The sequence below is a fragment of the Ursus arctos genome, unplaced genomic scaffold, assembly GCF_023065955.2.
Source record: "Ursus arctos isolate Adak ecotype North America unplaced genomic scaffold, UrsArc2.0 scaffold_8, whole genome shotgun sequence".
NCBI classification, from domain to species: domain Eukaryota; kingdom Metazoa; phylum Chordata; class Mammalia; order Carnivora; family Ursidae; genus Ursus; species Ursus arctos.
The window spans coordinates 51,363,788-51,389,774 of record NW_026623100.1 but is presented as its reverse complement, the minus strand read 5'-3'; the positions used below and the strand labels follow the sequence as shown (position 1 = coordinate 51,389,774).

General features: G+C 47.7%; 1 protein-coding gene across 3 annotated transcripts in view; it reads right to left on the bottom strand.

Annotated features, from left to right (window-relative positions):
• Positions 1-25,987, bottom strand: part of NPHP1 (nephrocystin 1) — a 93,251-nt gene that overhangs the window by 14,231 nt on the left and 53,033 nt on the right. For 2 of the 3 annotated variants that reach the window (XM_026480208.4, XM_026480192.4), the window contains exons 19-20: positions 22,645-22,689; positions 20,681-21,055 (exon numbers count right to left, since the gene is read on the bottom strand). In XM_026480208.4, coding sequence (XP_026335993.1) covers positions 20,783-21,055; positions 22,645-22,689 — 318 coding nt within the window. In that variant the 3' untranslated portion in view covers positions 20,681-20,782. Of the gene's footprint in view, positions 1-8,618; positions 8,824-20,680; positions 21,056-22,644; positions 22,690-25,987 lie in introns of those variants that run through there. The other variant, XM_057309099.1, reaches the window with a different exon arrangement.

Sequence of the window (25,987 nt, the reverse complement as noted above, 5' to 3'; positions counted from 1 at the left end):
TTTTTTTTTTTCTTTTTTTAAAGATTTTATTTATTTATGTGACAGAGAGACAGCCAGCGAGAGAGGGAACACAGCAGGGGAGTGGGAGAGGAAGAAGCAGGCTCCCAGTGGAGGAGCCCGATGTGGGACTCGATCCCGAAACGCCGGGATCACGCCCTGAGCCGAAGGCAGACGCTTAATGACTGCGCTACCCAGGCGCCCCAGGAAGCCATTCTTGACTGCCAAGCCCCCTGTGCACCACTGGGTGACCTCCCTCATGTTGCTGTCTCTCTCCACTGCCTCCTCCCCAGGCCCCAAGCTCCTGGATGGACTCTGCCCCGTGGTTTTTGTGTCCCCATTGTAGGGCATGGAGCCTGGCACAAAGCAGGGGCTCTGTATATGCTGCTGACTTGAGGAGGAGGCAGGCGGCAGGCTGCTGGACCCTCTACTCCCTAGTCGCTCAGTCTCGTCTGTCTGGGCCTCATTCCCATGCACCCCCTGACACCTTCTGGGCCTGCCACTGTTGGCCAACCACAGACTGGCATTTCTACCAGGAGCCAGGACAGAATGCGGACAAACACCCATTTGTTTCATCCCCACCCATTTCCTGCTCCATTACCTCACAGGCTCTAGAAATTCTCCAGATCGGCAGCATCTTCCCTCAGAGAGTGGAGAGGGTGCCCTGGGAGGTTTTCCTACCCCTCTGCCTTCTCCCCTGGCGCATAGGAAGGACCAGACAAACGTGCTGTTAGAGAGGATGATGTTCACCTAGACACACCACCCCCTCCCACATCCATCCAGCATCCCCTGGGCAGAGAGAGGGTGCAGCTGGGCATGGTGGCAGGGGTGGGCTGTGAGCAGCTTGGAGGCAGAAAAGCAAAGCTCAGAGAATCCCTCCATGGGGAGGAGCTGAGGCGGGCTCCCTTGACATAGGTCAGAAGACTCTGGGGTCCCAAACCTATGATATCTGGCCCCACTCTCCGACCCACCTGGGACCTTCTAGGTATAGCTTGAGACAGGCAGGTGGGGACCTGTGCCTCGAGAAGCTGTGGAACCCAGGTATAGGGCCAGGCCCTCTGTGGGCCCTGAGCAGACACCTACTCTGGCTGAGAAGGGGAAGATCTGACCAAATGGTGACATCTAAGGGGCAGGGCTGGCTGGGAGGGACGAGAGGGGTAAAGGCCAGGGAACCTGGGTGGGGCTCCTCCACCCCTCCCTCCCTACTCTGGTCTGCTTCCTGCCACTTGCCAATCTGGACAACACTCCAGAAACTTCTCTTGCCTCCCACAGATCTGCCTTGCCCCAGGGGAAAGTTCTCTAGGCAAAAGCTCCTGGAAGGGCGCTGGCAGCAGGCAGGGCACTTACTGGTGAGACTGCTTACCTGGGGCTCCCTGCATTCCAGCAGGTCAGAATGTGCCAGGCCCCTCCCTGCTACCCAGGGAGGACCTGGGTTATTTCCTTCGGAGCACCTGTTAGTTAAGTGAAATCCTGGTGGGCCGACTTTCAGCTGGGTGCCTGCCTTCTCGGAACTGAGAGAGGCCACCGGTCCAGAGAAAGCTGCCCGTGGTTTGGCCAGATGGTCAGAAGAAGGAAAGGACCAGAAGTCCAGACTCAGGCAGAGGGGAGTGCGCAGATGGGGACTGTGCCAGCTGGCTCCCAGGGTCTCGCAGCTCCAGCCCACCCTTCTGTGGTCTGCTCTGTGATAGGGGCGGGAACTCTAAGCCACAATGCCCAGCTCCCCTAGAAGCTGGGGTTTTGCTACCATCTGGCAGTGGGGGGCCTGGAATGGGAGGGGAGCGCGGGGCATCCTGTTGGCTAGTCCCGGTCCTGCTGTCACTCCAGCAGCAGCAGCACTTGGCTCCAACCCCAAGGTCCTGTCTCTCTCCTCTGCCGTGCCCACTGCCTCACAGCACCCCCACTCTGGAGGCCCGAGCACCGGCCCCCCTCTCCGGACTCCAGCCACTCTGTGTGCTTATTCTCGGGCTTCAGCATCTCTTTTCTGCTCGTTCGGCTTCTCAACAGCGGCAGAAACAATTCCTTGTATTGAATCCCCTCTGGGCACAGCACCCACTGCGGCTTCTGTTTCCTCCCGCGCCCTGACAGCAGCCTGACAGCACAGCTCCATTCGCTGGTCTCCTGGGCTAGTCTCCCTCTGCCCCAGGAGGCGTCACTCTCCAGAAGCCAGGGGTGGTGTCCACCTTCGTCGTCTTAAATCCCCATGCTGGGCACAGTAGGTGCTCAGTAAGTTCTTGCTGAGGGAATACGTAGGATTAAAGCATGGCCGTCTGATCTTTCCTCACAGCCCAATTTCTTCTGTCATCCTCCTGGTCAGAGGAAGTGCTTGTCTGAACAAGCACGCATCTAATCCCTCAATCCAAAACCCTTCCAGAATGCCAAGACCCCGCTTTGAGTCAGCTTATCCTGACAACTCCCAAGCTCTGCAGCCTTCGGCCGTTGGGGCTGTGTGCCCTGGCTTTTCACTCTTTCCTGTCTTGGAGTGTTCTCCACACGTTCACACGCCACTCCTTTAAGACAGGGTTCCTGACTTACCTTATCACCCTTCTGAAGACCTTCTCGCCCTTGTGGCCCCTGAGAGCGGAGCACAGGGGTAGAGCCGTGGCAGCATCTCAGGGGATACCTGTTGGTTCACACTTGGAAGTTGCTCACAGGAGACCCACACTGCCTAATAAGAGGTCCAGACGACCACCACCAACAAAATACACAGGCTCACATTTCTAGAGTGGTTGCGACATGCTGTTGTCTCCTGGGAACGTCCTTATTGAACCCCCAGGGCTGTCTTATGAGATCTTTACTGCTACTCTCTCCATTGCTGAGGCTCAGAGTGGTTAAGGAATCTGCCCAAGTTCTCACAGCGACGAAGCCACGCAGCCAGGCTCTTGACGCTGTACCGCCTGATTCTGTTATGGAGCCTGAGCACACTGGGGGCCTTGAGAGCAAGGCTGCGACCGGGGCAGGGAGGCCAAAGTGGGTCCAGGCAACGTGGGCAGGTTGACATGGACTGCTTCTCACATTGCCCCTCCTGTCCTTCCCTCCCAGGGCCTTGCTCCTCCCCGGCCGCATGCTCTGTAATCTTCCTTCTCTTTCCCCTGTTGTCCCTTCCAGGGGGCATCCTGGGGCATGATGGCGGGAATCAGTGGCACCCTGGGCACGGAGCTCGCCAGTTCCCTTGTCCTGCAGGGACAGGGTAGGGGGAAACCACATGGTGGTGAGATGGGGAGTGAAAGGAGGGACAGAAGCAACAAAGATGAAATAAAACGGGGGAACTGGATTTACTTTTGGGTAAATACTCCCCATGGTATGGAGAACTGAATGGAAAGCACAGAAAAACAAAAACTTCACGGGCATGTTATGACAGAGGGGAGGGCACCTGCCCTGAGCAAGGCCTGACATAGGCCCGGACTCCTTGTCTCAGCCTCCACAGGAACTTCAGACTTCAGTCTGCATGAATGACCAGAGACAGCTCTGGGGGGTCCAGAAGTTTTCAGACAGGCTTCTGCCCCCAGCTCCGAGGGGCAGATGGAGAGGAAGAAAAAGAATCCCATGGGGGGTTTGATCCCATGACCCCAAGATCATGACCTGAGCTGAAATCAAGAGTTGGACACTTAACCGACTGAGCCACCCAGGCGCCCCTCAGACAGGCTTTTACATATAAACAGAGTAGAAGAAGCAGGCTGAAAATAAGGTGAAGCTGGGGATTTCAGTAAAATATAAAGGTGAGCTTCCTCAAATGAAAGATTCTGGAATGAGCTTCTAGGGGAATCAGAGTATTTCCCTCTGGCCACCGTGCAAGCAAGTTAAGAAGCTGAGAACATCAAACACCAGAGTGTCTGAATCGTTTCACCTTTTAACTTGCTGACTCTAGAAATCTTCTTAGCTGTTTCTTTTTCATGAAACATCGAATGAATTAAGTTAACTAATGAAGAGAGTAAAGTCAAAAGACGTCTTGGACTCTGTTTCATAGAGCACTCCCCAGGTCACAGTCTCCTGGGTCAGCTCTCGGCATCCCCTTGTCCTCTTGTAAAAAAGCTGATGAGTCAGCTCACACCATACAGGCAATCACCATCCCCTAGCACACACTGTGTGCTCAGAAGAGCTGGGCTGGGGGCGGGGGGCAGGGGGTGTGGTGCCGTGAGTCACCAGTCCCCAGCCCCTCCCTGCACTAGCACCAGCAGGCTCTCGAACTCTTCGAATGAAAGAGAGACGGAAAACAGCATGTCTGTTCTCACCTTAAAATGCACTGTTCCACACCTGGAGATTACATTTTGAAATTAATATCACTTTCAAGGGAGAAATCTGAACTCCAAACTAAACCAAACAAAATATGAATTTTAGTGTTAAAATCTCAGAAACTTTCCTCCATTGCTGGTGGGAATGTAAAATGGTGCAGGCCCTCTGGAAAACAGTTTGTCAGTTTCTTAATAAAATGTGAGCATACACTTATTACACAAGGTAACACAACGTAACCATCACCTTCTCCCAGAGCGGTGAAAACAATACCCACACTAAAGCCTGTATGTGAACATTCACTTTATTTAGAAAAGCTAAAATCTGTAAGCAACTACAATGTGTCTCAGAGGGTCAGTGGTGAAACAAACGACCGTATGTCCATGCCACAGAATACTACGCAGCCGTCAAAGGAACTACTGACGTACACACAACTTGGGTGGACCTCAAGGGCGTTATGCTGTGTGCAAGAGGCCAATCTCAAAAGGCCGCATACTCTAGGCGTCCATTTATTTATATTACTTTCTTTTAAAAAGATTTGTTTATTTATTTTAGAGAGAAAGAAAGAGAGCGAGCATGAGCAGAGGGAGGGGCAGAGGGAGAGGGAGAGAGAACCTCAAGGAGACTCTAAATTGAGTGTGGAGCTCAACATGTGCCTCGATCTCACCATCCTGAGATCATGACCTGAGCTGAAACCAAGAGCTGGATGCTTAACTGACTGAGCCACCCAGGTGCCTCTATTTATATAACTTTCTTGAAATAACAAAATTGTAGAGATGAAATTAGTGGCTTCCAGGGGTTCTGGAGGGGATGAGGGAAGACTGGGTGGGGGTTGGGTGACTGTAAAAAGCAAGCAAGTGGAAGATCTCTGTGGTGATGGAACAGTTTTCTTGATTGTAGTGGTGAACGAATCTACACATGTGAGAAGATGGCATAGAAGCGTGGACATCCTTGACCACATGGTTACTCGGTTTTGATGGGACTAGCATTACGAAATCACTGGGGGGAGGGTGGGGGAAAGCTATGGGAGACCTCTCTGAACTATATTTGCAACTGCCTATGAATCTTTAATTACTGCAAAATCAATGTTTAAACTGTGCATTTTAATGTTAGAGAGTCTAAAATAAAGCAACTTAGGTAAAGATCTGAACGAGCAGATCTGGGGGCAGACTCTGGTAGGGAACATGCAGATCCTCTTGCCACCCTAGCTTGTCACTGTGGTTACTGTAAAAGAGACCGAGACGGCCGCTTGCTGCTCTCCAGACCTCACTGTGGGTGCTCCGTAAACAGTGGCTGGAGGGTGGTGTGTCTGCAGACACCACCAATGTCCACCCTGGACCACCCCCGTCACAGACTACATCTGAATCCAGGTACGATTTCACTTGCTAACTGCCCCCTTTTGCTGGCCTGAGCTCCTGGTTTTAGAATCCACTCTCTGGACTCATGTCCTCAGAAAAGCATATGGCTGTCTATGATGCCTTAGGCCCCCAGACTGAGAATCTGCTGAGACCCCAAGGCCGGGTGCTTGTGGTCAGCCCCAATGTGCGGCAGCAGGCTGCATGCCCAGGTGACTAGGGACAGAGGGGTTTCTGGTAGGCTGATTCTCACCCACCCCTCCAGCCCAGCATATCTTCTGCTCAATGGGATCAGAATCAACCAACCAACTTGATATTCTTCCTCCTCTCCTGTTTACCTCCCATCCCTGGCCCCAGATATGAGGCAGGCACATTTGATTCTATAGTCTGTGCTAGAAACACTCACTTAAGGAAAAGATACTGCAAAACAGCATGTAAAGGGCGCCTGGGTGGCTCAGTCAGTTACATGTCTGCCTTTGGCTCAGGTCATGATCTCAGGGCCCTGGGATCAAGCCCCACATCAGGCTTCCTCCTTAGCAGGAAGTCTGCTTCTCCCTCTCCCTCTGGCCCTCCCCTTGCTTGTGCTCTCTCGAATGAATAAATAAAATCTTTAAAAAAACAAAACAGCATGTACAGAATAACCCCATTAAATACATATGTGTGTATATATATGCAGATGAATACGGATTATATTTATTATTATCCATATATATGGATTTTATTTATTTCTATATTTTCTAAGTATTCCACAATGAATAAGAATCACTTGTGAATTAAAACTAAAGTTGTAGGGGCACCTGGGTGGTGCAGTTGGTTAAGTGTCCCACTGTTGATTTTGGCTCAGGTCACGATCTCAGGGTCCTGGGATCGAGCCCCATGTCAGCCTCCCACTCAGTACAAGGTCTGCTTGAGATTCTCTCTCCCTCTCTCTCTGCTCCTCCCACTCATGCTCTCTCTCTCAAATAAAATAAATAAATCCTAAAAAAAAAAAAAAAACCCTAAAACTGTAAATAAGGAAACATCAGACAAGGCTGAATGAAAGGAAATTTACAAAATAACCGATTGCTATTCTTCAAAAGTGTGAAGACACAGACTGAAGGAGACAGAGGAGATAAGACACCCAAATGCAATGCCAAATGCCCTGGACTGGAACCTGGACCAGAAAAATGACATGAGTGGGGAAATCAGCACGATTTGAATGAAGTTTATTAGAATAGTTGATCAATGAAAGTATCCGTGCTAATTTCCTGATTTTGATAGTTGCATTGTGTAAGATATGGACTTTAAGGGAAGCCATACGGGAACGCTCTGTCCTATTCACACAGCTTTGCTATAAATCTAAATTACTTCAAAAGAAAATAAATGAGTACAATTGAGCCAATCACAATATCCTACCCCCTAAGATACTTAAAGCTCCAGACTACCCACTGAAGCACACAGGAGCCCAGCCTCGAGGGGCTGGGTGCTGCGATGGCCCCTATCACAAGATCCCCCAAGGTGCTTTCCCGGTTCTGTAAGCCCCTTCCCTCCAGCCTCCTGCCTGCTGGGCTTTCCTGGACTCCAGGCCCTCCCTTTTCTTGGCTTCCAGCTTGGAAATCCAGCCTGTCCTTTGAGGTCCAGCACCCAAATCGGTGCCTCTGATGTAGGACTGGACCCCTCCCTGACTTGACAAGGTCAGACGGTCTCTCCTTGCTGATGGCACAGCCCAGGATGGTCGCTGCCTCAAGCAGAGTCTGACTGTGGAAGAGTGCTCAGGAATCTGTCTCCAGCAGACAGGGAACTGGGGAAGGCAGGGCCCTGTACCAGGGGCTTGTAAGACTGATACAAAGCGTGTGCTCAGTACGAAGTGGTGGCGTGAACCTCAATCCTGGCAATTCATGTGGTTGTTCTGAGGTGAGGGACACACCCAGGGCTGGGCACAGAGAACTTGTAAGAGCACTAAGATGTCATCAGCCTGGCAGGATGCCCATGCTTATACCCCCCTGCTGGCCCCGGGGGACGGGCCTGGCAGAAACCTGCCTCTCGGGTGGGGTTTCAGCTGGAGCCGCCCAAATGCTGGGCCCACCCTGCCTGGCTTCCCTTTCTTGGTGCCATCAATGGGTACGCTTTAACCAGTTTGCCACAGGGTCACTCGCTCGGGCCCAGCCTTCAGGCAGACGCAGATGACGAGACAGGGCCAGCAGTCAGGTCTGATTGAAAGCTGGAACCACCCTCCACCTTCCCCTCCCAGACCCGGGGTCAGCACTGCCAAATTCAGAGCTGGTAAGAAAGTGTCACCCACAAGCTAGGTATTTCAGGATGTGTTCAAAACACAAAATAAACTTCTTTGCCCTGAATGGTTCACCAGCCTTCAGTGTCCCTGTGAGTAGAAAGGGGATAATGGCAGCTGGCTCAGAAGAACACTGGCTCTGTAGAGCCCTGCGGACTGCAGTCTGCGAGCCACCCCCAGCCCCTGGCAATCCAGCTGCAGGGCATAGCACAGAACGGAACGCAGGGACGGGTCCCCGTGTGCAACTGGGGCAGCTCACACAAATGTTTTATGGCAGACGTTGTCATAAGCTACCTCTTGCACAGAGTCTACAAGTCAAAGTTCAAAGTCAGCTGACAAGACAGTTAATACTGGAAGACCTCCTCTCAGAAGGAAAGACAGAGTCCCCCTCCCCACCACTGTTCTGAACTTAAGAAAAGCAGAAACAAGCAAGTGGTTGTAGAAAAGAAACCATATAAAAGTCCATTTCCAGCATCTTCCTGAGGACCCACGATGTATTAGCAGCATGCCCCCCCACCCCCACCGCCCCTCCGATCACTGGGTGGCCTGCCTGTCACCCACGGTGGGTTTGTTTTGGAAGGGGAAAGCCACCCATACTGCAGAAGTTGGGAGGAGCAGCAAAGGGAGGGATTTGGGTCATCCTGGCTGAGTCTGAGTGGTGGGGGACATCGGAGACCGAGGCAGCTCCGGCCCCTGTCCTCCCTCCCCAGGGAGCGCGGGCTTCTCCTGGACCCACCCCTCCTGCAGGTGACCCATGGGGCAGCACTCACCAGCTCGGGCAAGAAGAAGGCGTAGGGGATGGTGAAGAACAGCACGACCCCCAGCGGCACTTCGGGCGGGGCGTAGCTGGTGGGGGGCGGCAGGTCCGGGGAGGCCATCTCTCGCCCACTGCCTGGTGCCCTTGGCTCCGCAGCGGCTCGCCCGCGCCGCCCCGTCAAATATCACCTCCTGCCCGACACACCCATCGGACGTCGCCTGGGAGGAAAAAAAAACGTTCCAGCCGAGCAGGTCCTTCCACTCGCTCCAGCCAAAAGACTCCTCATTGAAATGCGAACGTGGATTTGGATTTGCATCAGATGGGCCTTGGCTCCCTGGGGCAGAGCCGCTGGGCACACGGAGGCAAGGGGGGCATCTCTTCCTACACTTTTCCTCCTCAGGAATTTTGAATCTGGGAGCATATTACTCCAGCAGATGAGAGCTACAGCCACCACCCCTCGACTGTGTGGCCAGAGTCTAAGCAAAGGCCACCTGTCATGACCAGGAGTGTTTACTGAGGACCTACTATGAGCTAAGCAACCTACAGGTAACTCTGTCGCTCCCCACAGCCGTGCTCATGGCTCTATCATCTCCTTCCCAAGTGCAGAGACTGGGAATCTGTTAGGTTAAGGTCACAGAGCTGGTCACAAATGATGTTGGGTCTTATATCCGTCTGCCCCTGCTGCCTGGGTCCCTCCTTCTCCACTCTTGGGGGCCACCCTCCGTCTCAGAGAGAGAAGCCCTCCTCACTTCCAGCTCCTGTCCCCAGGAAATGGGCATTTCCTTCTCTCCTTGCATCCCCTTCACCACCCTCCTCTCCTCTCTGCTCACACAGCAGATGGAGGAGTTCTCCCTCTCTAGAAGTCCGCCCCAGCAGGCACCTGAGAAGCTCAGTTGGCTGGGTGCTGCCCCAAGTTTGAGCCTTCCTCCTTCCCTGCCACGGCCCCCAGTCAGTGTCGCCAGGAGCTGGGCTTGGGGCCAGGGAGTTCCTTCCTGCCTCCCTCCCACCCGCTGGCCGATCAGGGGGGCTGTGACCCAGTGGCCAAGTAACTCCTCTCACTCTAAAGATAGGTCCTAGAGACTTGAGTCCTTTTCTTCTCTACCTTACAGCTGACCATCTGCAGAAAGGCCTGGAATCCCAGGGTCTGCGTGGGGTGCTTGGGGTTGGGGTCCTTTCTCCCTGCCCTCCATGGTCAACCTCAGCCCTGGGCAGGCCCGTCGGGGAACTGCTCCCTGGTGAGGAGGGGATGTGGGAAGGATAGCCTTGTGTGCTGGGGTAATTAGCATCTTCCACAAGAGGCCAGTATCTGTTCATTAGGAAGAACGGTGCATTCCAGAGCCTGCCCTCCTGGGCACAGGTCAGTGGAACAGCCAGCTGGCTCTTTGCCCAGTCTGGGGATAGCCAGCAGAGAGGGGGTTTTGGACAAATGAAGCCCAAAACAAAGCATTGCAAGGAGAGGCAAGGAGCACACGGACTAAACCTGAAACCGTCCTGGTCATTCCCTTCCCTCAGGCCCACGGAGACCTAGGGAGAAATCGAGGCCCTCATTCCACCTGCCATCTGGCCCCACCTCGTTTGCAGGATGAACTCAAGCTAAGCAGACATTGCCTCAGGAATCCCACCTCTCCTGCAGGTTGTAAATAAGTCCTGTGAGACTCTTATGACCTGTTGGCTACTTGGACTTGACCACTGACAACACGGCATCATGGGAGTTTAGGGAAAGCAAGAAGGAAAACATGGTCCTTAGGTCATTTCTCATCTATGAAGCCACAGTAATAATAGAATCTGGAGCCCCTTAGAGGTTGACAGAGCCTGAGCCACCTCTTCCTCCTGAGGCCATTTGTGTGTTAAGAAATGAAGATGGGGTGCCTGTGTGGCCCAGTCGGTTGAGTGATCAACTCTTGATTTTGGCTCAGGTCATGATCTCAGGGTCGTGAGATGGAGCCTCGAATTGGGCTCTGCGCTGTGTGTGGAGCCTGCTTGGGATTCTCTCCCTATCTCTGCCCCTCCAACCCTCTGCTTGCGTGCACTTGCTCTCCCGAAAAAAAGAAAAAAAAAAAAAAAAAAGAAATGAAGATGTGACAAACCATGGTTATAAAAACTTTGGCATATTTTAAACATTTTACATTTAACCAAGTGATGTTGGATCATACGTGACAAAGTATAGCACACTCTACTTAGGCAACTGATAAGAAAGCTGCAGGATTCATAACGCACCACAGGGAGTGAGATCCCAGCAGGGACAGAAGTTTAGAGCCGTAAGAGCAGCTTCAATTGGGAAGAAATAGAGAAAAGCTCACACGTTCCTGAAATGATTCTAACTTTTGCATCGTATTCCTGGAGGAGGTGTCACAAAACACTCCACGACGAAAGCTCTACAGCCCTCCCGACGGCCGTTCTGCTGAAATGTGTTTCAGAAAGAGCCAGCATCCCAGATGCATCAGGTCTGGCTGAATAGCTTAACGGGGGGGGGGGGGGGGGGGGGGGGGCTTCACATAATCAGACCACGTGATCAGCAGGATGCCCCTGGAGCGTCTGCCTTGCCGAGACCAGGAAGCTCTTGGAGATTACTCTTGGGCAGTGTCTTCTTCCCCCTGTTGGTTGGTTGGTTGGTTCGTTGGTTTTTCCTTCTTTCTTTTTGGATCGGTTTTTACTCTTTTACCTTATGTCCCAAGACACTTCTTACTGCTGCTGAGTCCTGTGATCATTGTGTCCACACTCTCCTTGTTTCGTGGGGGCGGGTTAAATGGGATAGTCCCTACTGAATGCATTTAGCACAGTTCAGGCATATGGCAGATGCTTAAGAAGTACTTGCTTGTTTATCTAATTCTAATCCTGAAATCACTTCTCTTCTAGCCTTCTTTCCTTTCCACAACAGAACCTCCCCTGTTCACATCTCCTCTCTGATTTTTAAAAATAGTTTCAAAATTGTTTTTATTGGTGCATAATACACTTACAGAAAAAGTGCACAAAACACGCAGACCATGAAACTGCCACCCAGGCACAGAATGTTACCAGACGCCCAGTCATTCTCCCGCCCTCCTCCCTAATACCTGCTCTCATGCCGTCTTAACCCCATAGGCTGGTTTTGCCTGTTTTTGAATGGATTCCTTTGTGTCTGGCTTCTTTCACTCAACATGAGGTCTGTGACACTCATCCATGTCACTTGCTGCTGCATGTGTTCCACTCTGTGAATGTGCTACACTTCACCAGTCCATTGTTTCTGGACATTTGAGTTCTTTCCATTGGGGTTATATTAAGAACAATACTATGAACATTTTAGAACATGTCTTTTGGGGCATCTATATATACACTTTTTTTTTTAAAAAAGACTTCATTTATTTGAGAGAGAGAAAGAGAGAGAGCACATGGGGCGCGGGAGAGCAGAGGGACAAGGAGACTCCCCACTGAGCGTGGAGCCTGATGCGGGGCTCCATCCCAGGACCCTGACATCATGACCTGAGCCAAAGTCAAGATGCTTAACCAGCTGAGCCCCCCAGGTGCCCCCTATATATGCACTTCTATTGGGAATATCGTAGGAGTAGAAGTGTGGGTCATGTGGTCATTTTTGCAGACGATGTCAAGGTAGTTTACAAAGTGGTTTAAGCTATTTATATTCCCACCAACAGTGTAGGCAAGTACTGCTGCTTGTAATTGATGTTTGCATGTATATTATAACACACTTGGTGTTTACATGGTATATACTTTTTCTACCCTTTTATTTTTCTTTCTCACCCTTTTACTTTTACTTACATATTTATATGTCTTTTGCTGTGGTCCTGATGTAGATGGATCGTTTTTTCTTTTAAAATCCATTCTGAGGGGCGCCTAGGTGGCACAGCGGTTAAGCGTCTGCCTTTGGCTCAGGGCGTGATCCCGGCGTTCTGGGATCGAGCCCCACATCAGGCTCTCCGCTGGGAGCCTGCTTCTTCCTCTCCCACTCCCCTTGCTTGTGTTCCCTCTCTCGCTGGCTGTCTCTCTATGTCAAATAAATAAATAAAATCTTAAAAAAAATCCATTCTGAAGTTTGCTGCTTTTGGTGTGTTTAGACTCTTTACATCGAAGGTGATTATTGATATGCTTGGATTTAGGTCTACCAGTTTATTTTTGTTTTTTGTTTGTTTGCCCTGTGTTTCATTTCTTTGCTTCCTTGTTCTTGCATTCCTTTGGATTTGGGGAATATTTTAGTGTTCCACTTTAACTCATCTACGGAGTTTTGACTATGTCTCTTTGCACTGGTTGTTTACAAGTTTGCTCTAGGAGTTACAATATTTGCAGTTAACTTTCCAGTCTACTCAGAATTAATATTTTGCAACTTCAAATGGAATGCAGAAACCTTATGACCATGTAGGTCCCTTTACTCTCTTGTTTTCCAATCGCAGTTGTCATATGTATTGTATATGCATACACTCAAACCCCACCAATGTTATGACTTTTGCTTTCAATTATCACACATACTTTAAAGAACTTAAGAGGAAAAAAATTGAGTCCATGTAATGAATGTTTTCTGTTTGGTTATTATATTCTTTATTCCCCAAATTTCATTTCCGTTCTTTTTGTATTGTCTGTTACTCTGATGAGACTATCTTTCTATTCAAGATTTGCCTCTATTTCTTGGAACATGCTCGTAATAGCTGCTTTAATGTCTCAATTTTAATTCTTGTGTCATGTCAGAATTGTCTCTTGATTGTCCTTTTGCCTTGAGAGATGTGAAGATTTTCCCAGGTCTTCAAATATCATGTAATTTTGGATTGTATCTGGACATGGGGAATACTGTGACGAGATTCTGGGTCTTGTTTAAATCCTACACAAATGTTGATTTTTTGGTTTATCAGGCAAATGCCTGGTTAGGTTCCTGCTGCAAATTGCTCTCTGTCATCTCTGGGATGTAATCACTGACCAGTGTCAGTTCAGTTTTTAAGGTTTTGCAATGCAATTCCAATCTGTTCAGTGTGTGTGTGCTCGTCTGGGACTTGAGACCAGTCTGGGACCCTGGAGCTCAGTTCTAAACCATTTAGTATGCTGTGTAGGGTCAGTTTTGGGGTGAGCTCAGGCATTCATACGCTATTTTAAGGAATCACTTTCTCGAACTCTCTCTTCTCCATGAATTCCCCAGTGCTTTCCAATTCCCAGGAGACCTTGCTCCCTTCCCCTCTCACCTTGGTTTTCTGGCTGAAAAGCCAGGGTTTTAGTTTCCCTGCTCTGCTGTGCCAAAACACACACCCACACCCACACACACGCACCCACATCCTGAGAGACAGAGGGATGGAGACTGAGACAGATAGACAGAGACTGGGGGTGGGGGGGTGGCGGGGAAGCATCAGGGATTTCCCCCCAATGCTCTTAGGACCCCGTTTCTGTGGTGGGAGAGAAGGGCTCCCCTCCCAGAGTCCTCGTCATCTGTCTGCCTGCCACTGCCTTTCACCACTACTGTCACTAGATAGCTGAGGGCTGGGACAGGAAAGAACGGGAAAGACAAATAGAAACAGGGCTTTTCCACTCTCTGACCTGGAGGGGCTCTCTTTCCCATTCCTCAGACCAGAAATTGAGGGCTCCTTTTGCAGGTATGTTTGGTTTGTTTGCTGTGCTCAGTTCTGGCTTCATGGTGTCTCAGAGCCAGGTCTGGAGATAGCAGAGGAAAGAAAATGGATAAGTCACCACTAGTCTCTATTCGCCAGAACCAGAACTACACCATCCTGTTTGGATTCTCTGAACCGCACTTATCCCCACCTAGTATTTTTCTTGTTTATGGATTCATTTGCATGTTGTTTGCCTCCCTGCCCACCCCGCTCCTCCCTACGATGTTGGCTTCAGGACAGTGGTGTTTTGTTCATATTGAATACTGCCCAGAACACAGTCGGTGCTCAATAAATGTTTCGAATGACTGAATCTACACTTTCAGTCATAATGACTTTGGAGACATCGGCTTATCCTTCTGACTCCTCTTCCTCAACCTCTCTGCCCACCAATAAACTGTCTCATACATTTTTCAGAAAAGATTTATTGGTTGCCTGACAGATAAGGTTCAGGCCAGGAGAAAGCCAGAGATGCCTGGGGAAAGGATAGCCACTTGTAGCCACTAGGACTCTTCCCATTGCAAGGATTACGAGAACCCATTCTAACATGAACAATGGAGGGAATATATTACTTTAGGCAAGTGAGAAGTTCAGAGGGAATGCTGCATTCAGGTGAGGCTGGATCCAGTGACTCAAACAATGTTAATGAGTGTCTAGATCCGTCCTGCCTGTCAGCTCCACCTGTCACTGTCCCTGCAGTTAGCCTCATTCTTAACCTCATTCAGTGCTACCCCCACATACACACAGCTCTAGGCTCTCTCTTCCTGGTGGCAATGTCCCTGCAGCGCACAGTGGCTTCAAGTCTCATGTGTCCCACTATACCAAGCAGGGGATGAAAGTGCTCTGGTGAGTAAATCTCCTGGGATTGATTTGCTCTCTGTTGCTCCATTCCCAGTCCCCTCACTGTGACAGGGGAATGGGACATGCTGATCCACTTGGGCCAATCAAAGCCCACCCCTGGAGCTGGGATAAAAGGGTGTGTGTGCGTGTGTGCGTGTGCGTGTGTGTGTGTGTGTGTGTGTGTGTCTATGTAAAGGGGCCTCCTCTAGGGGAAGAAGAATAAAGCTACCAGGAGAGCTTCTCTCCTGGTATGCTGGGCAGCAGAAGCACCAGCTGGCTACTATAACATCTTTCCACGGCAGAAAAAGGAGCACAGCTCTCCCCATTTATGCTGCAGGGACACACATACCCTGCTAGCTCTAGTCTCTTGATTCAGACTGAGGTGGACTGCAGCTCTACTATTTCTACAAATAGAGGTCGTCTCGACTTTCAAATCAGGGAGACAGAATGTGCACACAGATAGGACCATACGTGGGAGGAGGCTGTGGTTCATGCTGTCTCTACGGCCATCAGGCAGAACAGAGTCTGGCTCCCAGGATCTGTGGGGTCTGGGCAGGCATGGAACTCGTCAGGGTCAAAGGGTGGCTTCGAGGAAAGAGGAAGGACTCAATGGGATAATGTTTGGGTCATCCAGAGATACCAACCTGGAGGAGAGATCAGAAAGCTTGGAGCCTTTTTCTGCTATCCTCCAAAATGGCCTCTTCGAAAGGACAAAGTTCTGCAAAGTTAATCTCTGCTGGCAAAGTCAGACACAAGTGAGCAGGTTAAGGTCCAGTCTGTCTCCCGAGCATGAGAAACAGACTAAGCAATAGACACACTACCAAAGTCCTGAATTTGAGCTGTATTCCATTTATGATCTTCGCTTTATATTGCTGCCTACAGACCTGTGTGCCTTTATCTGGTGTGTCACTGGGGGGGTCATAAAGCCCGAGGTCTCCATTTTCCTAAATAAGACGGCACAGCCCTTCACTTGCCACTCACTTGGGGCTCCACCCACCTTCCCTAGCCAAGTCTATTGGACGACTATGTTCCAGTATCAGGAGTTCAGACAGTGAGTCTGGATGTTGAGAGATACTAGGTTGTCAAAACCCATGTGTTCCCGAGTTTCAGAGTGAATGGTGGGAGTTCAGATAGTAAGGCATACATCCGAACGCTGATCGGAATCTAGTCGGTCCCCAAGAGTCAGATAGTGGAGGTGGGGGAGAAAGGAAGCAGATCAGGAAAAAAGCTACCCTGACTACTTACTTGGGCCTGGTCTAGTGCTATGAACATTCTGGGTCACGGGAGTGCTGGAATGTAGGTGGTACAGCAACAACAAAAAGACACAATGAGAGGGAGGCTCTTCTAAAGGTCTGCACTCTTCCTCTGTGGTTCTTGTGTGTGATTATTGCCTACCTCGTGCATTGTAAGTTAGGACAGGGATCAGGTCAGGGCTGCCCCCCCCGCCCCGCGTCCTCAAAGCTGAATGCTGTGCCTGGAGCATAGTAGGTGCTTAGTGAGTACCTGCTGAATGAATAAAGGAACAGACAATATAAACCTCAGAGGCTCAGTGCCTTAAGTAAGTAGGGTGCAGGCTCTGAGTCTCTGCTTTGAGGAAACGGAAGAGAAAGCAGCTAGGTGACAGCTAGCTCTGGTCAACTCCACGCCCCGAGAGCACCTCCCAGCTTGGAATGCTTCGCACAAGAGGAAGAGGGGCCAGCTCACGGCAAAGGATATCCTATCCTGCTGCAAACTAACAAAGCCCTTGGCTGGTAGATGACACTTCCAGTTCCCTCCCTTTACAGATGGGTTTCCCAGATGCTACTGGGTTGGCAAGTTAAATCTGCTCTGTTTGCGTGTGGTATATTTCAAATGGTTCCTCGTGAGTTGTTCGGCCTCATCCCTCACACCATAAAAACCACTCAAGACTGAGATTGTACCCACCCTTTATTCCATGCCCTGTCCCCTCACTATCCAGCCCATGCACGCAGACAAGGGAATCACAACATTTTTCACCTCCAGCAGATCTGATGGATATGACACTCAATCACTCATAAGAGGCTAGGATGTTGGGGGAGAGAGGGCCATGCAGTTTCCAGCGTCAAACCCCTTCCCTGCCCCCCACAATGGTTCTGAGGCGGGGAGTCCCCCTGGCCGCACAGGAAGGCAGCACATATGGGGTCACTCGGCAAAGGCCTGCTGATCCCCCTGTTGCTGCTCCCCCACCAAGGCTCTCACAATTAATTCAGCGTTGCCAAGTCACACTCCTTGAAACAGACCCCAGGACTCATTTCCAGGATGTTTTTGGCTGCCTGACAACCTCTTCCTGTTTTGGAAACTAGAAAGTGACATTTTAAAAGCCAGGGAGGTTTCACTATTTTTTTTTAAAAAAAAGATTCCATTGACTGAAGAGAGAATGTGGAGTCTCTCAATGGCAGAGACGCGTTCACCCCTGAGGAACGGTTTCCTCCACTTCGACTAACTGCCTTCGTGCCTCACTTTTTGGCCCAACCATTTCTGAAACCGTTTTCTCTCATGTTCCCATATTTTCCCCGTGTGTCAGAGACTGTGAAGTTGCTCCTATTTGTTAATCATGACACATTTCAAACGAACACAGAAGACAGTCTGAAAATACATTCTAAAGAAAGCTTGCTCTCTTCACGTGTACGTTTGCTGAAAGGAATTCACCAGCAATATTTTCTTTCATTCAAAATGCCCAACCTCTGGTTTAAAACTAAGCTAAGTGATTAAAAAAATAAAAAGGTAGAAAAGGGAATTAAAGATTCTACAAAAGGGGTGCCTCGATGGCCCAGTGGGTTCAGCGTCTGCCTTCGGCTCAGGTCATGATCCCAGGGTCCTGGGATTGAGCCCCACATCGGACTCCCTGCTCAGCGGGGAGTCTGCTCCTCCTTTTCCCTCTGCCCCTCTCCCCAGCTTGTGCACTCTCTCTCTCTCAAACAAACAAATAAAATCCTTAAGAAAATAAAGATTCTACAAAAACATGACCTTCACAATGGTGAGTGACATGGTTTCTTGGTACCTTCAAACAAGACTACAGGGACCTAAGATGAGGCAGCTTCGTGACACGATGCAGAAAACTCCCTGCACTCACTCTCGCCACCTCCATGTGGAAAGGTGGGAACCCCTTTCCCTTCAAGCAGGAGCTGGGGAGGCAGCGCCTGGGAAGGGGATGGGGCAGCTGCATCATGACGGCCATAGGAATGGTGTCTGGATGTCCAGCTGCCCACGTGGCACAGAGGGGAGACGGAGAGATTCTTCAGAAAACCACTCTTGGAGATACAGTGAAATCTCTTTTTCAAGGCCAAGTTCCTTTGTCAGATTTGTGGCTGGGAGCCCTGTCATACCATGTTAATTTCTGAGAGGAAGGCCCAAGTGGAGTTTTGATTAAGGGTTTAGGGCAAAGCTAAGATGAAGCTGAGGAGTTTCACGATATGATGGATCTCTAAGAGTAAATGCCTCTACTAAGGCAGCGTGTGGTCAGAAAAAGTACCTCAATTGGTACTCCGGCTATTTAGGTTAAACTCTAATTGGTCATGTTTTTTTTTTTTTTTTTCAAATGGTCCTCTCGTGTTTTATGTGCATATGCAATTCCTCAACATTTGTCCTGATGAGAGGAGTACCTTAGGCGGCAGCAAATATACATGGTAGCTTTGCTTGGTATATTAGCTGTGCTCCTTACTAGCTCTGACTTTGGACAAAGTGCTTGACCTCCCTGGCCTGTTTCTTCAGCAGTATTATAGGAACAAAACAGTACCTACTTCTGACAGTAGTTGTGGAGATTAACCTAGTTAACTGTGAATATGCACGGTAGGCACTTCAGGAATGCCAGCTGTATTATCACTACTAACAGTGAAGGCTTGGGACGATTCACCAGCAGTCACAAGTTTATCTGAAATGTTGTAACAAAGCTTGGTTTTTTGATATAGGGGTGGGCTAACTCATTCCTCAAAGCCTGAAAGTTTTTTTTTTTTTTTTGAAGAGCACTTATATGGACTTGAAATTTATTTATTTTATTTGAGAGAGAAAGAGCGCTTGTATGCAAGAGAGAAAGAGAGAGAGAGAGAGAGAGTGGGGGACGGAGAGAGGGAGAGAATCTTCAAGCAGACCCCTTGCTAAGTGCAGAGCCTGATGTGGGACTGGATTCCACAACCCATGAGATCAGGACCTGAGCTGAAACCAAGAGTCAGATGCTGAACCAACTGAGCCACCTGGCGCCCCTGAGCACTTATATGAAAAGGCAAAACTAGCTCCTGCTTTTATATCTAATTAGGATAAAGCACATTCAAATACTAGATTGAAACAAGTGATTAACAGCAGAATTTTCTCCACTTCCCCTTCATTTTACAATATAAATTTTATCACCAATAATCCTACATTTATATATGCTAAATACTAGCCTCTTATCAGACATGATTTGCAACTATTTTCTCCCATTCTATGGACTGTCTTTTCACTTCCTTTTTTTAAATCATTTTATTTTTTTCATCATGGTGAGTGAACTCTTTAATTTCCATCCCGTTTCCCCTATCCCCAATACCTTACTTCTGGTAACCGTTACTTTGTTCTCTATAGTTAAGAGTCTGTTTCTTGGTTTGTCTCTCTTTTTCCCTTTGCTCATTTGTTTTCTTAAATTCCACATATGAATGGGATCATACAGTATTTGTCTTTCTCTGACTGACTTATTTCCCTCAGCATTATACTCTCTAGCTCCATCCGTGTTGTTGCAAATGGCAAGATCTCATTCTTTTTTACGGCAGAAAAATATTCCATTGTATACATACCACATCTTCTTTATCCATTCATCTACTGATGGACACTTGGGTTCTTTCCATAGTTTAGCTATTGTGAATAATGTTGCTATAAACATAGAGGTATAAATATCCCTTTGAATTAGTTTTTGTATTTTGGGGGTAAATACTCAGTAGTGCTGGATTGTAGAGTAGCTCTATTTTTAATTTTTTGAGGAACTTCCATACTGTTTTCCATAGTGGCTGCACCAGTTTGCATTCCCACCAACAGTGCACGAGGGTTCCTCTTTCTCCACATCCTCACCAACACTTGTTTCTTGTGTTTTTTGATTTTAGCTATTCTGACAGGTAGGAGGTAATATTTCATTGTATTTTGATTAATGTTTCCCTGATGATCAGTGATGTTAAGCAACTTTTCATGTGTCTGTTGGCCATCTGTATGTCTTCTTTGGAGAAATGTCTGTTCGTGCCTTCTGCCCATTTTTGAATTGGATTGTTTTTTGGATATTGAGTTATAAAAATTCTTTATATGTTTTGGATATTAACCCTTTATCGGATAAGTCATTTGCAAATATCTTCTCCCATTCAGTAGGTTTTGTTGTTTCCCTTTTAGTTTTGTTGTTTCCTTCGCTGTGCAGAAGCTTTTTATTTTGATATAGTCCCAATAGTTTATTTGTATTTTCACTTTCTTGAATAATCATAAATGCAGCTTTTGAAAAAATCTTGCTCTTACACAAATCTATGGATACACTCAACTTAAATTTAAGTTAGTTGGTTTTGAAAAAAAATTTTCTCTAAATTTCAGTAATACTATTCCTTATAAAATGTATTGTATTGTGTTAACACATATTCAAATTATCAGGTAAGTATTTCTTACAGAATGTGGTCTGTACAAAAAAGAATAAAGCCTAAGTGATAACGTGACAGTTACTTTTGGTTCTGTCATTTTATTCAGGTCATCGAGGAGGGTCCATCAGATTCGGTGGGAAGCTGAGGGTCAAGGGCCACCACTGTCAGGCTGCATTCTTTCTTATTTCACCCAAGAAGTCATAGGTCTGCTCTGAAATGTCGAAAGGTTCATGGACTCCATCTGGCGACAGCAGAGCTTGGAGCGCACCCTCGTTTTCTTGGTTTTGCTTAAGGAAGTCAGCAATAAGCTTCCACCGGGCAGCCTCTGTCTCCTCTTCTGCCCACCTGAACGGGGGCAGGAGTGCGGAATGCAGAAGAGGGACCACACAGTCGTGGTAAACCAGGAGAAACATGGCCTTCAGGAACTCTTTGTCTCTCTGGGAAAACACCACCACCACAAATAAATGTGAAATGATCTATGTCATTACCTTTTAAGTGTTAAATACTGTGAAGTCTATAAACTAAAATCCGTCTAAGGGCCGGGGTGGAGGGTGCCGTTCGTGTCTGGGAAGTAACTGGCTCTGCACCAGCTACTCAGTCAGGAAACAGCACTCTCTGAAGTGGAAGCAAGCAAGAGTCACTACAGAGCAGAGACGAGCTGCTCTCCCTGAGAGTCTGGGAGAGACTCGAGACCAGCGTGTCTCCTAAGCTCCCCTGAGGGTGTCTCACACATTCCATCGAGGACACTGCGGTGCTGAAATCTAATTCTGGTGACAAGGGTGTGGTTCCAGGTAAACATAAGCACAACACAATGTGAAGTCAGCTGTATCCACTTAATTAATTACAGCATATCAGAGACAATGTCAAGTTGATAGAGGAGAAGGGTGGCATGAAATCCGGAGAAAGGAGAGCCTGGGAGTAAGAATGTGCAGATCCTCTCCAGATAGCAAGAGTACCGCAGTAGGGACACAACCAGTCAACCCGTGACACTGACAGGCTGGAGTGGGACTCTCAGGGAGCAGAGCGACACATATCTACACACAGATACTGCCCCTCCAAGCAACCCTGTGTGCGGGCAATTTCAACAGGCCTGAGGCCCAGTACCTTGTCTAATGCTGCCTTAGAAAAGCATTAATCCTGCCAGTTTTAGCAAAAGTCCAGTGTAGATGGTACTGGTCAAATGGAAGCTCCAATAAGGATATAACGCACTCTCACAATATATAGTGTGTATGTCTCTGGGTGTGGATATACACATATCTTAGATATAACACACGGTTCATGTTTCTTAAAAATTTTCGGAGCTTTAGTTTGCTCTCCCATGTTCCTTGTAGATAATTAACACTTTTAGATTTGAAGTCCAAAAACCATGGACCATGAGTCAAATGCAGCCCGCTACCTCTTTTTGTAAATACAGTTTCAGAGAAACACAGCCGTGCTCAGTTTACATGCAGTCTGTAGCTGCCTTGTGCGACCGTGGCAGAGTTGAGTACTGTACCAGAGAACTTACAGCCTGCAAACTCAGAAATATTTACTCTGTGGCTCCTTACAGAAAAACTTTGTGAACCCTGGATCAGAGCAGTGAAGCCATTACTCACTGTTTAATACAAGCTCTGTTTGGTAATCACCAAGCTTCTATGGTAATGTAAGCATGGGCCATACATGTTTTCAATGTATTACACTGGCTAGGCCAATTTTCCTTTTCCTTCTCTTAACATGATACGGACTTTGAGAGCTAGAGGAATTTTTTTAAGTAAGAGAAATATGATAGCCAACTGGAAACTTTGTTTAGAAACTTCTCCTCAAATAACACTCAGTGATCTGAAATGATCGTTTTGATCAAGTGTTTCTTTTTACGTTGGGAATCGCTCACTCATACCCTTCTTGGAACATGTCTCTGCAACCATGATGACATAGTTAAGAGGGATTATGACTATGGCTACTTTGGCTAAGACAGAGGCATTATTAGCATGTGTAAGCAAGCAGTGAGCACTGCAAATATTCAGTTCAGCCTGAAAAGTCACATTACCTTCTCTGATCTTTTTAATGTGCTTTCTTTCTCAGCCCATGAACTCTAGAAGACAAACAGGTACGTTATATTAATTCCAGTATTCACAAGCCTTTGTCACACTTCTGCAACTTCACACTCATTAAACAGAGGGACAGGGTTAAAAACGCTGTATGGACAGCGCGTTTCTCCGCACGCATAAGAAGTGAATCTGTAGGCACCTACTGCTAATGACCCAAAAGCAGACCCACGGGGTGGTGAAAGCTACCTGGGAAGCATCATGATTCTTCTAAGATGAAACTAATTTAAGAACAGAATCAGTGAAACACTAACATATCCACGCAAAACGCAGAAACATAGCACCGAACAGTAATAAATAAAATAAAATACTATTAAGGTTTTAAGGTCAGACGGTAATGAAAATAGAGAACTCTGCCAAATACCATACGTCTCTGCAATTCTGTCTGCCGTGATGAAGACGGGGGTTGGGGGGAGATAAATGATATTTACAGCTTTGCAAGTAAATATCCCAAACTGTCCACAAAGCTTCATACAAGCTTCTTTAAAGAAAAAAAAAAAAAAACAGAGTTCAATTAATCCCACAGAAATATGAATTGAAGACTTTCTCAGCACCATTTCTGGGCAAAATGTGAGCAAGGGCGGAATGTGCCCATTATTCCAGGCCTCTGTTTCATGCCTGTCTGCAGGGATACTCCTGTTGGCGCCTGATCTCATGGATTCCATGAAAGCATCAGCCCTCATCTCAGTAGGGAGGCCCTGAGGTGAAGATGACATTATGGCACCAAGAACAAGATTCTCCATGAAATGAAGGAGAAGTTTCCTACCAAGAGATCACAGGCTGTGCCCTAATGAGCCACGTCTTGGGATGGTCCCATTCACCATGCTCTCTTACCATGAATGGTCAGTTATTACCATGAAAGAACCACCTTATGAGACTGTGGTCCACCACCCTATTGACTGCTCCACCTGTGGGTCCTGGAGAGTTTGAAGAGGACCCTTAGAGAGCCAGGATGCTTTACTAAACAGGCCAGGTACTATTATTGTTATTAAAGCACCACCAACAAACTGAACTTAGCTAAGTTGACACCAGGAGGTTCACACACTTCATGATGTAAACTTTAAAAGATATCTGGCTTCACGTGACTATCACTTAGCAACTTTAGACTTAATGTCTGGTGAAATGTGCCTATTGTTTGTTGTGTCAAGGTCTCACTTCATTTTTCACTGAGCTACCAGCAAGCGGTAAGGTGTTTCACTTATAGTAACTCAGTGGCGAACAGCAAACGTGCATGTGTGTGTGTGGCAGGGCAGGGGGGAGAGGGTAGTTATTACTATACACCAAGATCCACTTCTTCCTTCCTTCTGGAGCAAACAGAAGACTCCATATCCCAGCTCTCTTGAAGGTGAGTGGGGCCATGTGACTGGTTCTGGCCAATGAAACGTGAGCAGAAATGGCCTATGCCCCCTCAGGGCAAAGGCAGTGGAAAGTCCAAGGACAATCCTCTATTCTCTTTCCCTGCAGGTGCAACTGGCAACACAGGAAGCCACTTGTTCTAGATGATGCTATAAGACAGTGGAGTCTCCACCAGCCTGCACCCTCAGGTGACCATGGAGCAGGGTCTCCCACTGGTCCATGCTGGAGATGTGCTACGAGCGAGATATCAACCTGCATCAGCTACCACCGCACAGGCCAGCTTATCCTAAGTAACATGGTATGCCATGAAGACAAGGCTCAAGAGTGTAGGAACAGAGCACTCTTCTTTACTTTTGTTATTTATTGTACAAATAATTAACTGTGGAAACGTTGAGAAAATATAGATAACACATGATCCAGAGGTAATCAGTATTACTTTTCTAGAGTATATTCTTCCAGATAGTTTTATAGGCAGATATATGAATGTAAATATATATATTTAAATATACTTGCTACAACTCAAATGGTTTGTGTTTGTTTTTTTTTTTTTCACTTTAATAGTGTGTATGAACAACTTTACCTACATGCCTCTTCTTCAGCCTGTGGCGGATCTGGATGCCTCCAGAGCTGACCTGCAGTGCCCTTGTCTGGGCTCTCTGCTCATCAGGAAATGCCGAATTTAGACTAGATTAGTGCTAAAGCTCCAGATTCTATGAGTGTTACACACTTGGAGAAAATGCCAGCACCTACACAGTGCTGTAACCACAATGAGCTCTTGCAAAATACTTGTCGAATGAATCAATGGACCTGTGTTCTGTGTAATGAGTAGATATTATGATACTAATGACTTTACAGGGGAAAAAGAGAAATTCTACATTATTTAATGCTAGTGCCAAATGAACTTGTCTGAAATTATGGATAGTCATATGCCAGTAAGTCTTTTTGCAGAAAACTTCATTGCTACTGTTGACACGTCAAACCTAGCCAAACCATTACACGAAATCAGCTTCAAAGTCTAGTAAAAATCTTTGTTGGTAATTGCTTCCTCCTTCCATTTCTCTGTCAGGCCACAGGACCTCTATCCTTATTGACAGGATTCAGCTCCTAGCATAGCTCACCTCCCTCCTGCACGGGTACGTCTCTGCCTGTGTGTCAGAGGCTTTCCGAAAGCAGAACCCTGTACCAATTACCTGCCGCCTACCATACACACTCTTCACTGGCAATGTGAGACTCACATCCACTTCGCCTACCTGCAGACGACATTCTACTTGCCCAGCTGGATTCTTTGCTCTTCTTAAGAGCAAACAGAATACTCTCTATTCCTTCCTGCTTCAAACCATTGGTTCATGCTGATCCTTCTACCTGTCATGTCTTCTCTCTCATCTCAGCATGTCAAAATCCAACTTGGCTCCAGCTTTTTATTAGGTCTGTCTCACTGAGGACCTCTTATGAAATAGGTTCCCGATCCTCATTTGCTGCCCTCTTTAAATCTTCAAGGACCTGGATTATACATCCCCGATGGCACTTATCATGGTATTGGAGTGCTGCCTTACAGGCATAATGGACTCCTAGTATTTGTTGACTCTGATATATTAAGTTAAAAAAATAGCTGAAACTAATGGTTTCATATGGTTGAAACAAATATCCAGTTGCTATTTCATATAGCAGACAGTATATGTTGAATTACAATAAAAATTAAATGCATACCTGATTCTCCTCTGAAAGGTCAGTTGATTTATCTAACAAACCACTTTGGATTTTTGCTCTTAGGACACAATCAGTGGCCACCTTAAGTCAAGGACTAAACAATAGGCAAGAGATTGCAATAGTGTGCATAGTGGGTACTCCATCTGCCTCTCGGGGCAGGGAAGGCAGCCCTGGGAAGTAGTATTCATACAAAGGAAGGAATGATGAGACCAAATTAACGAG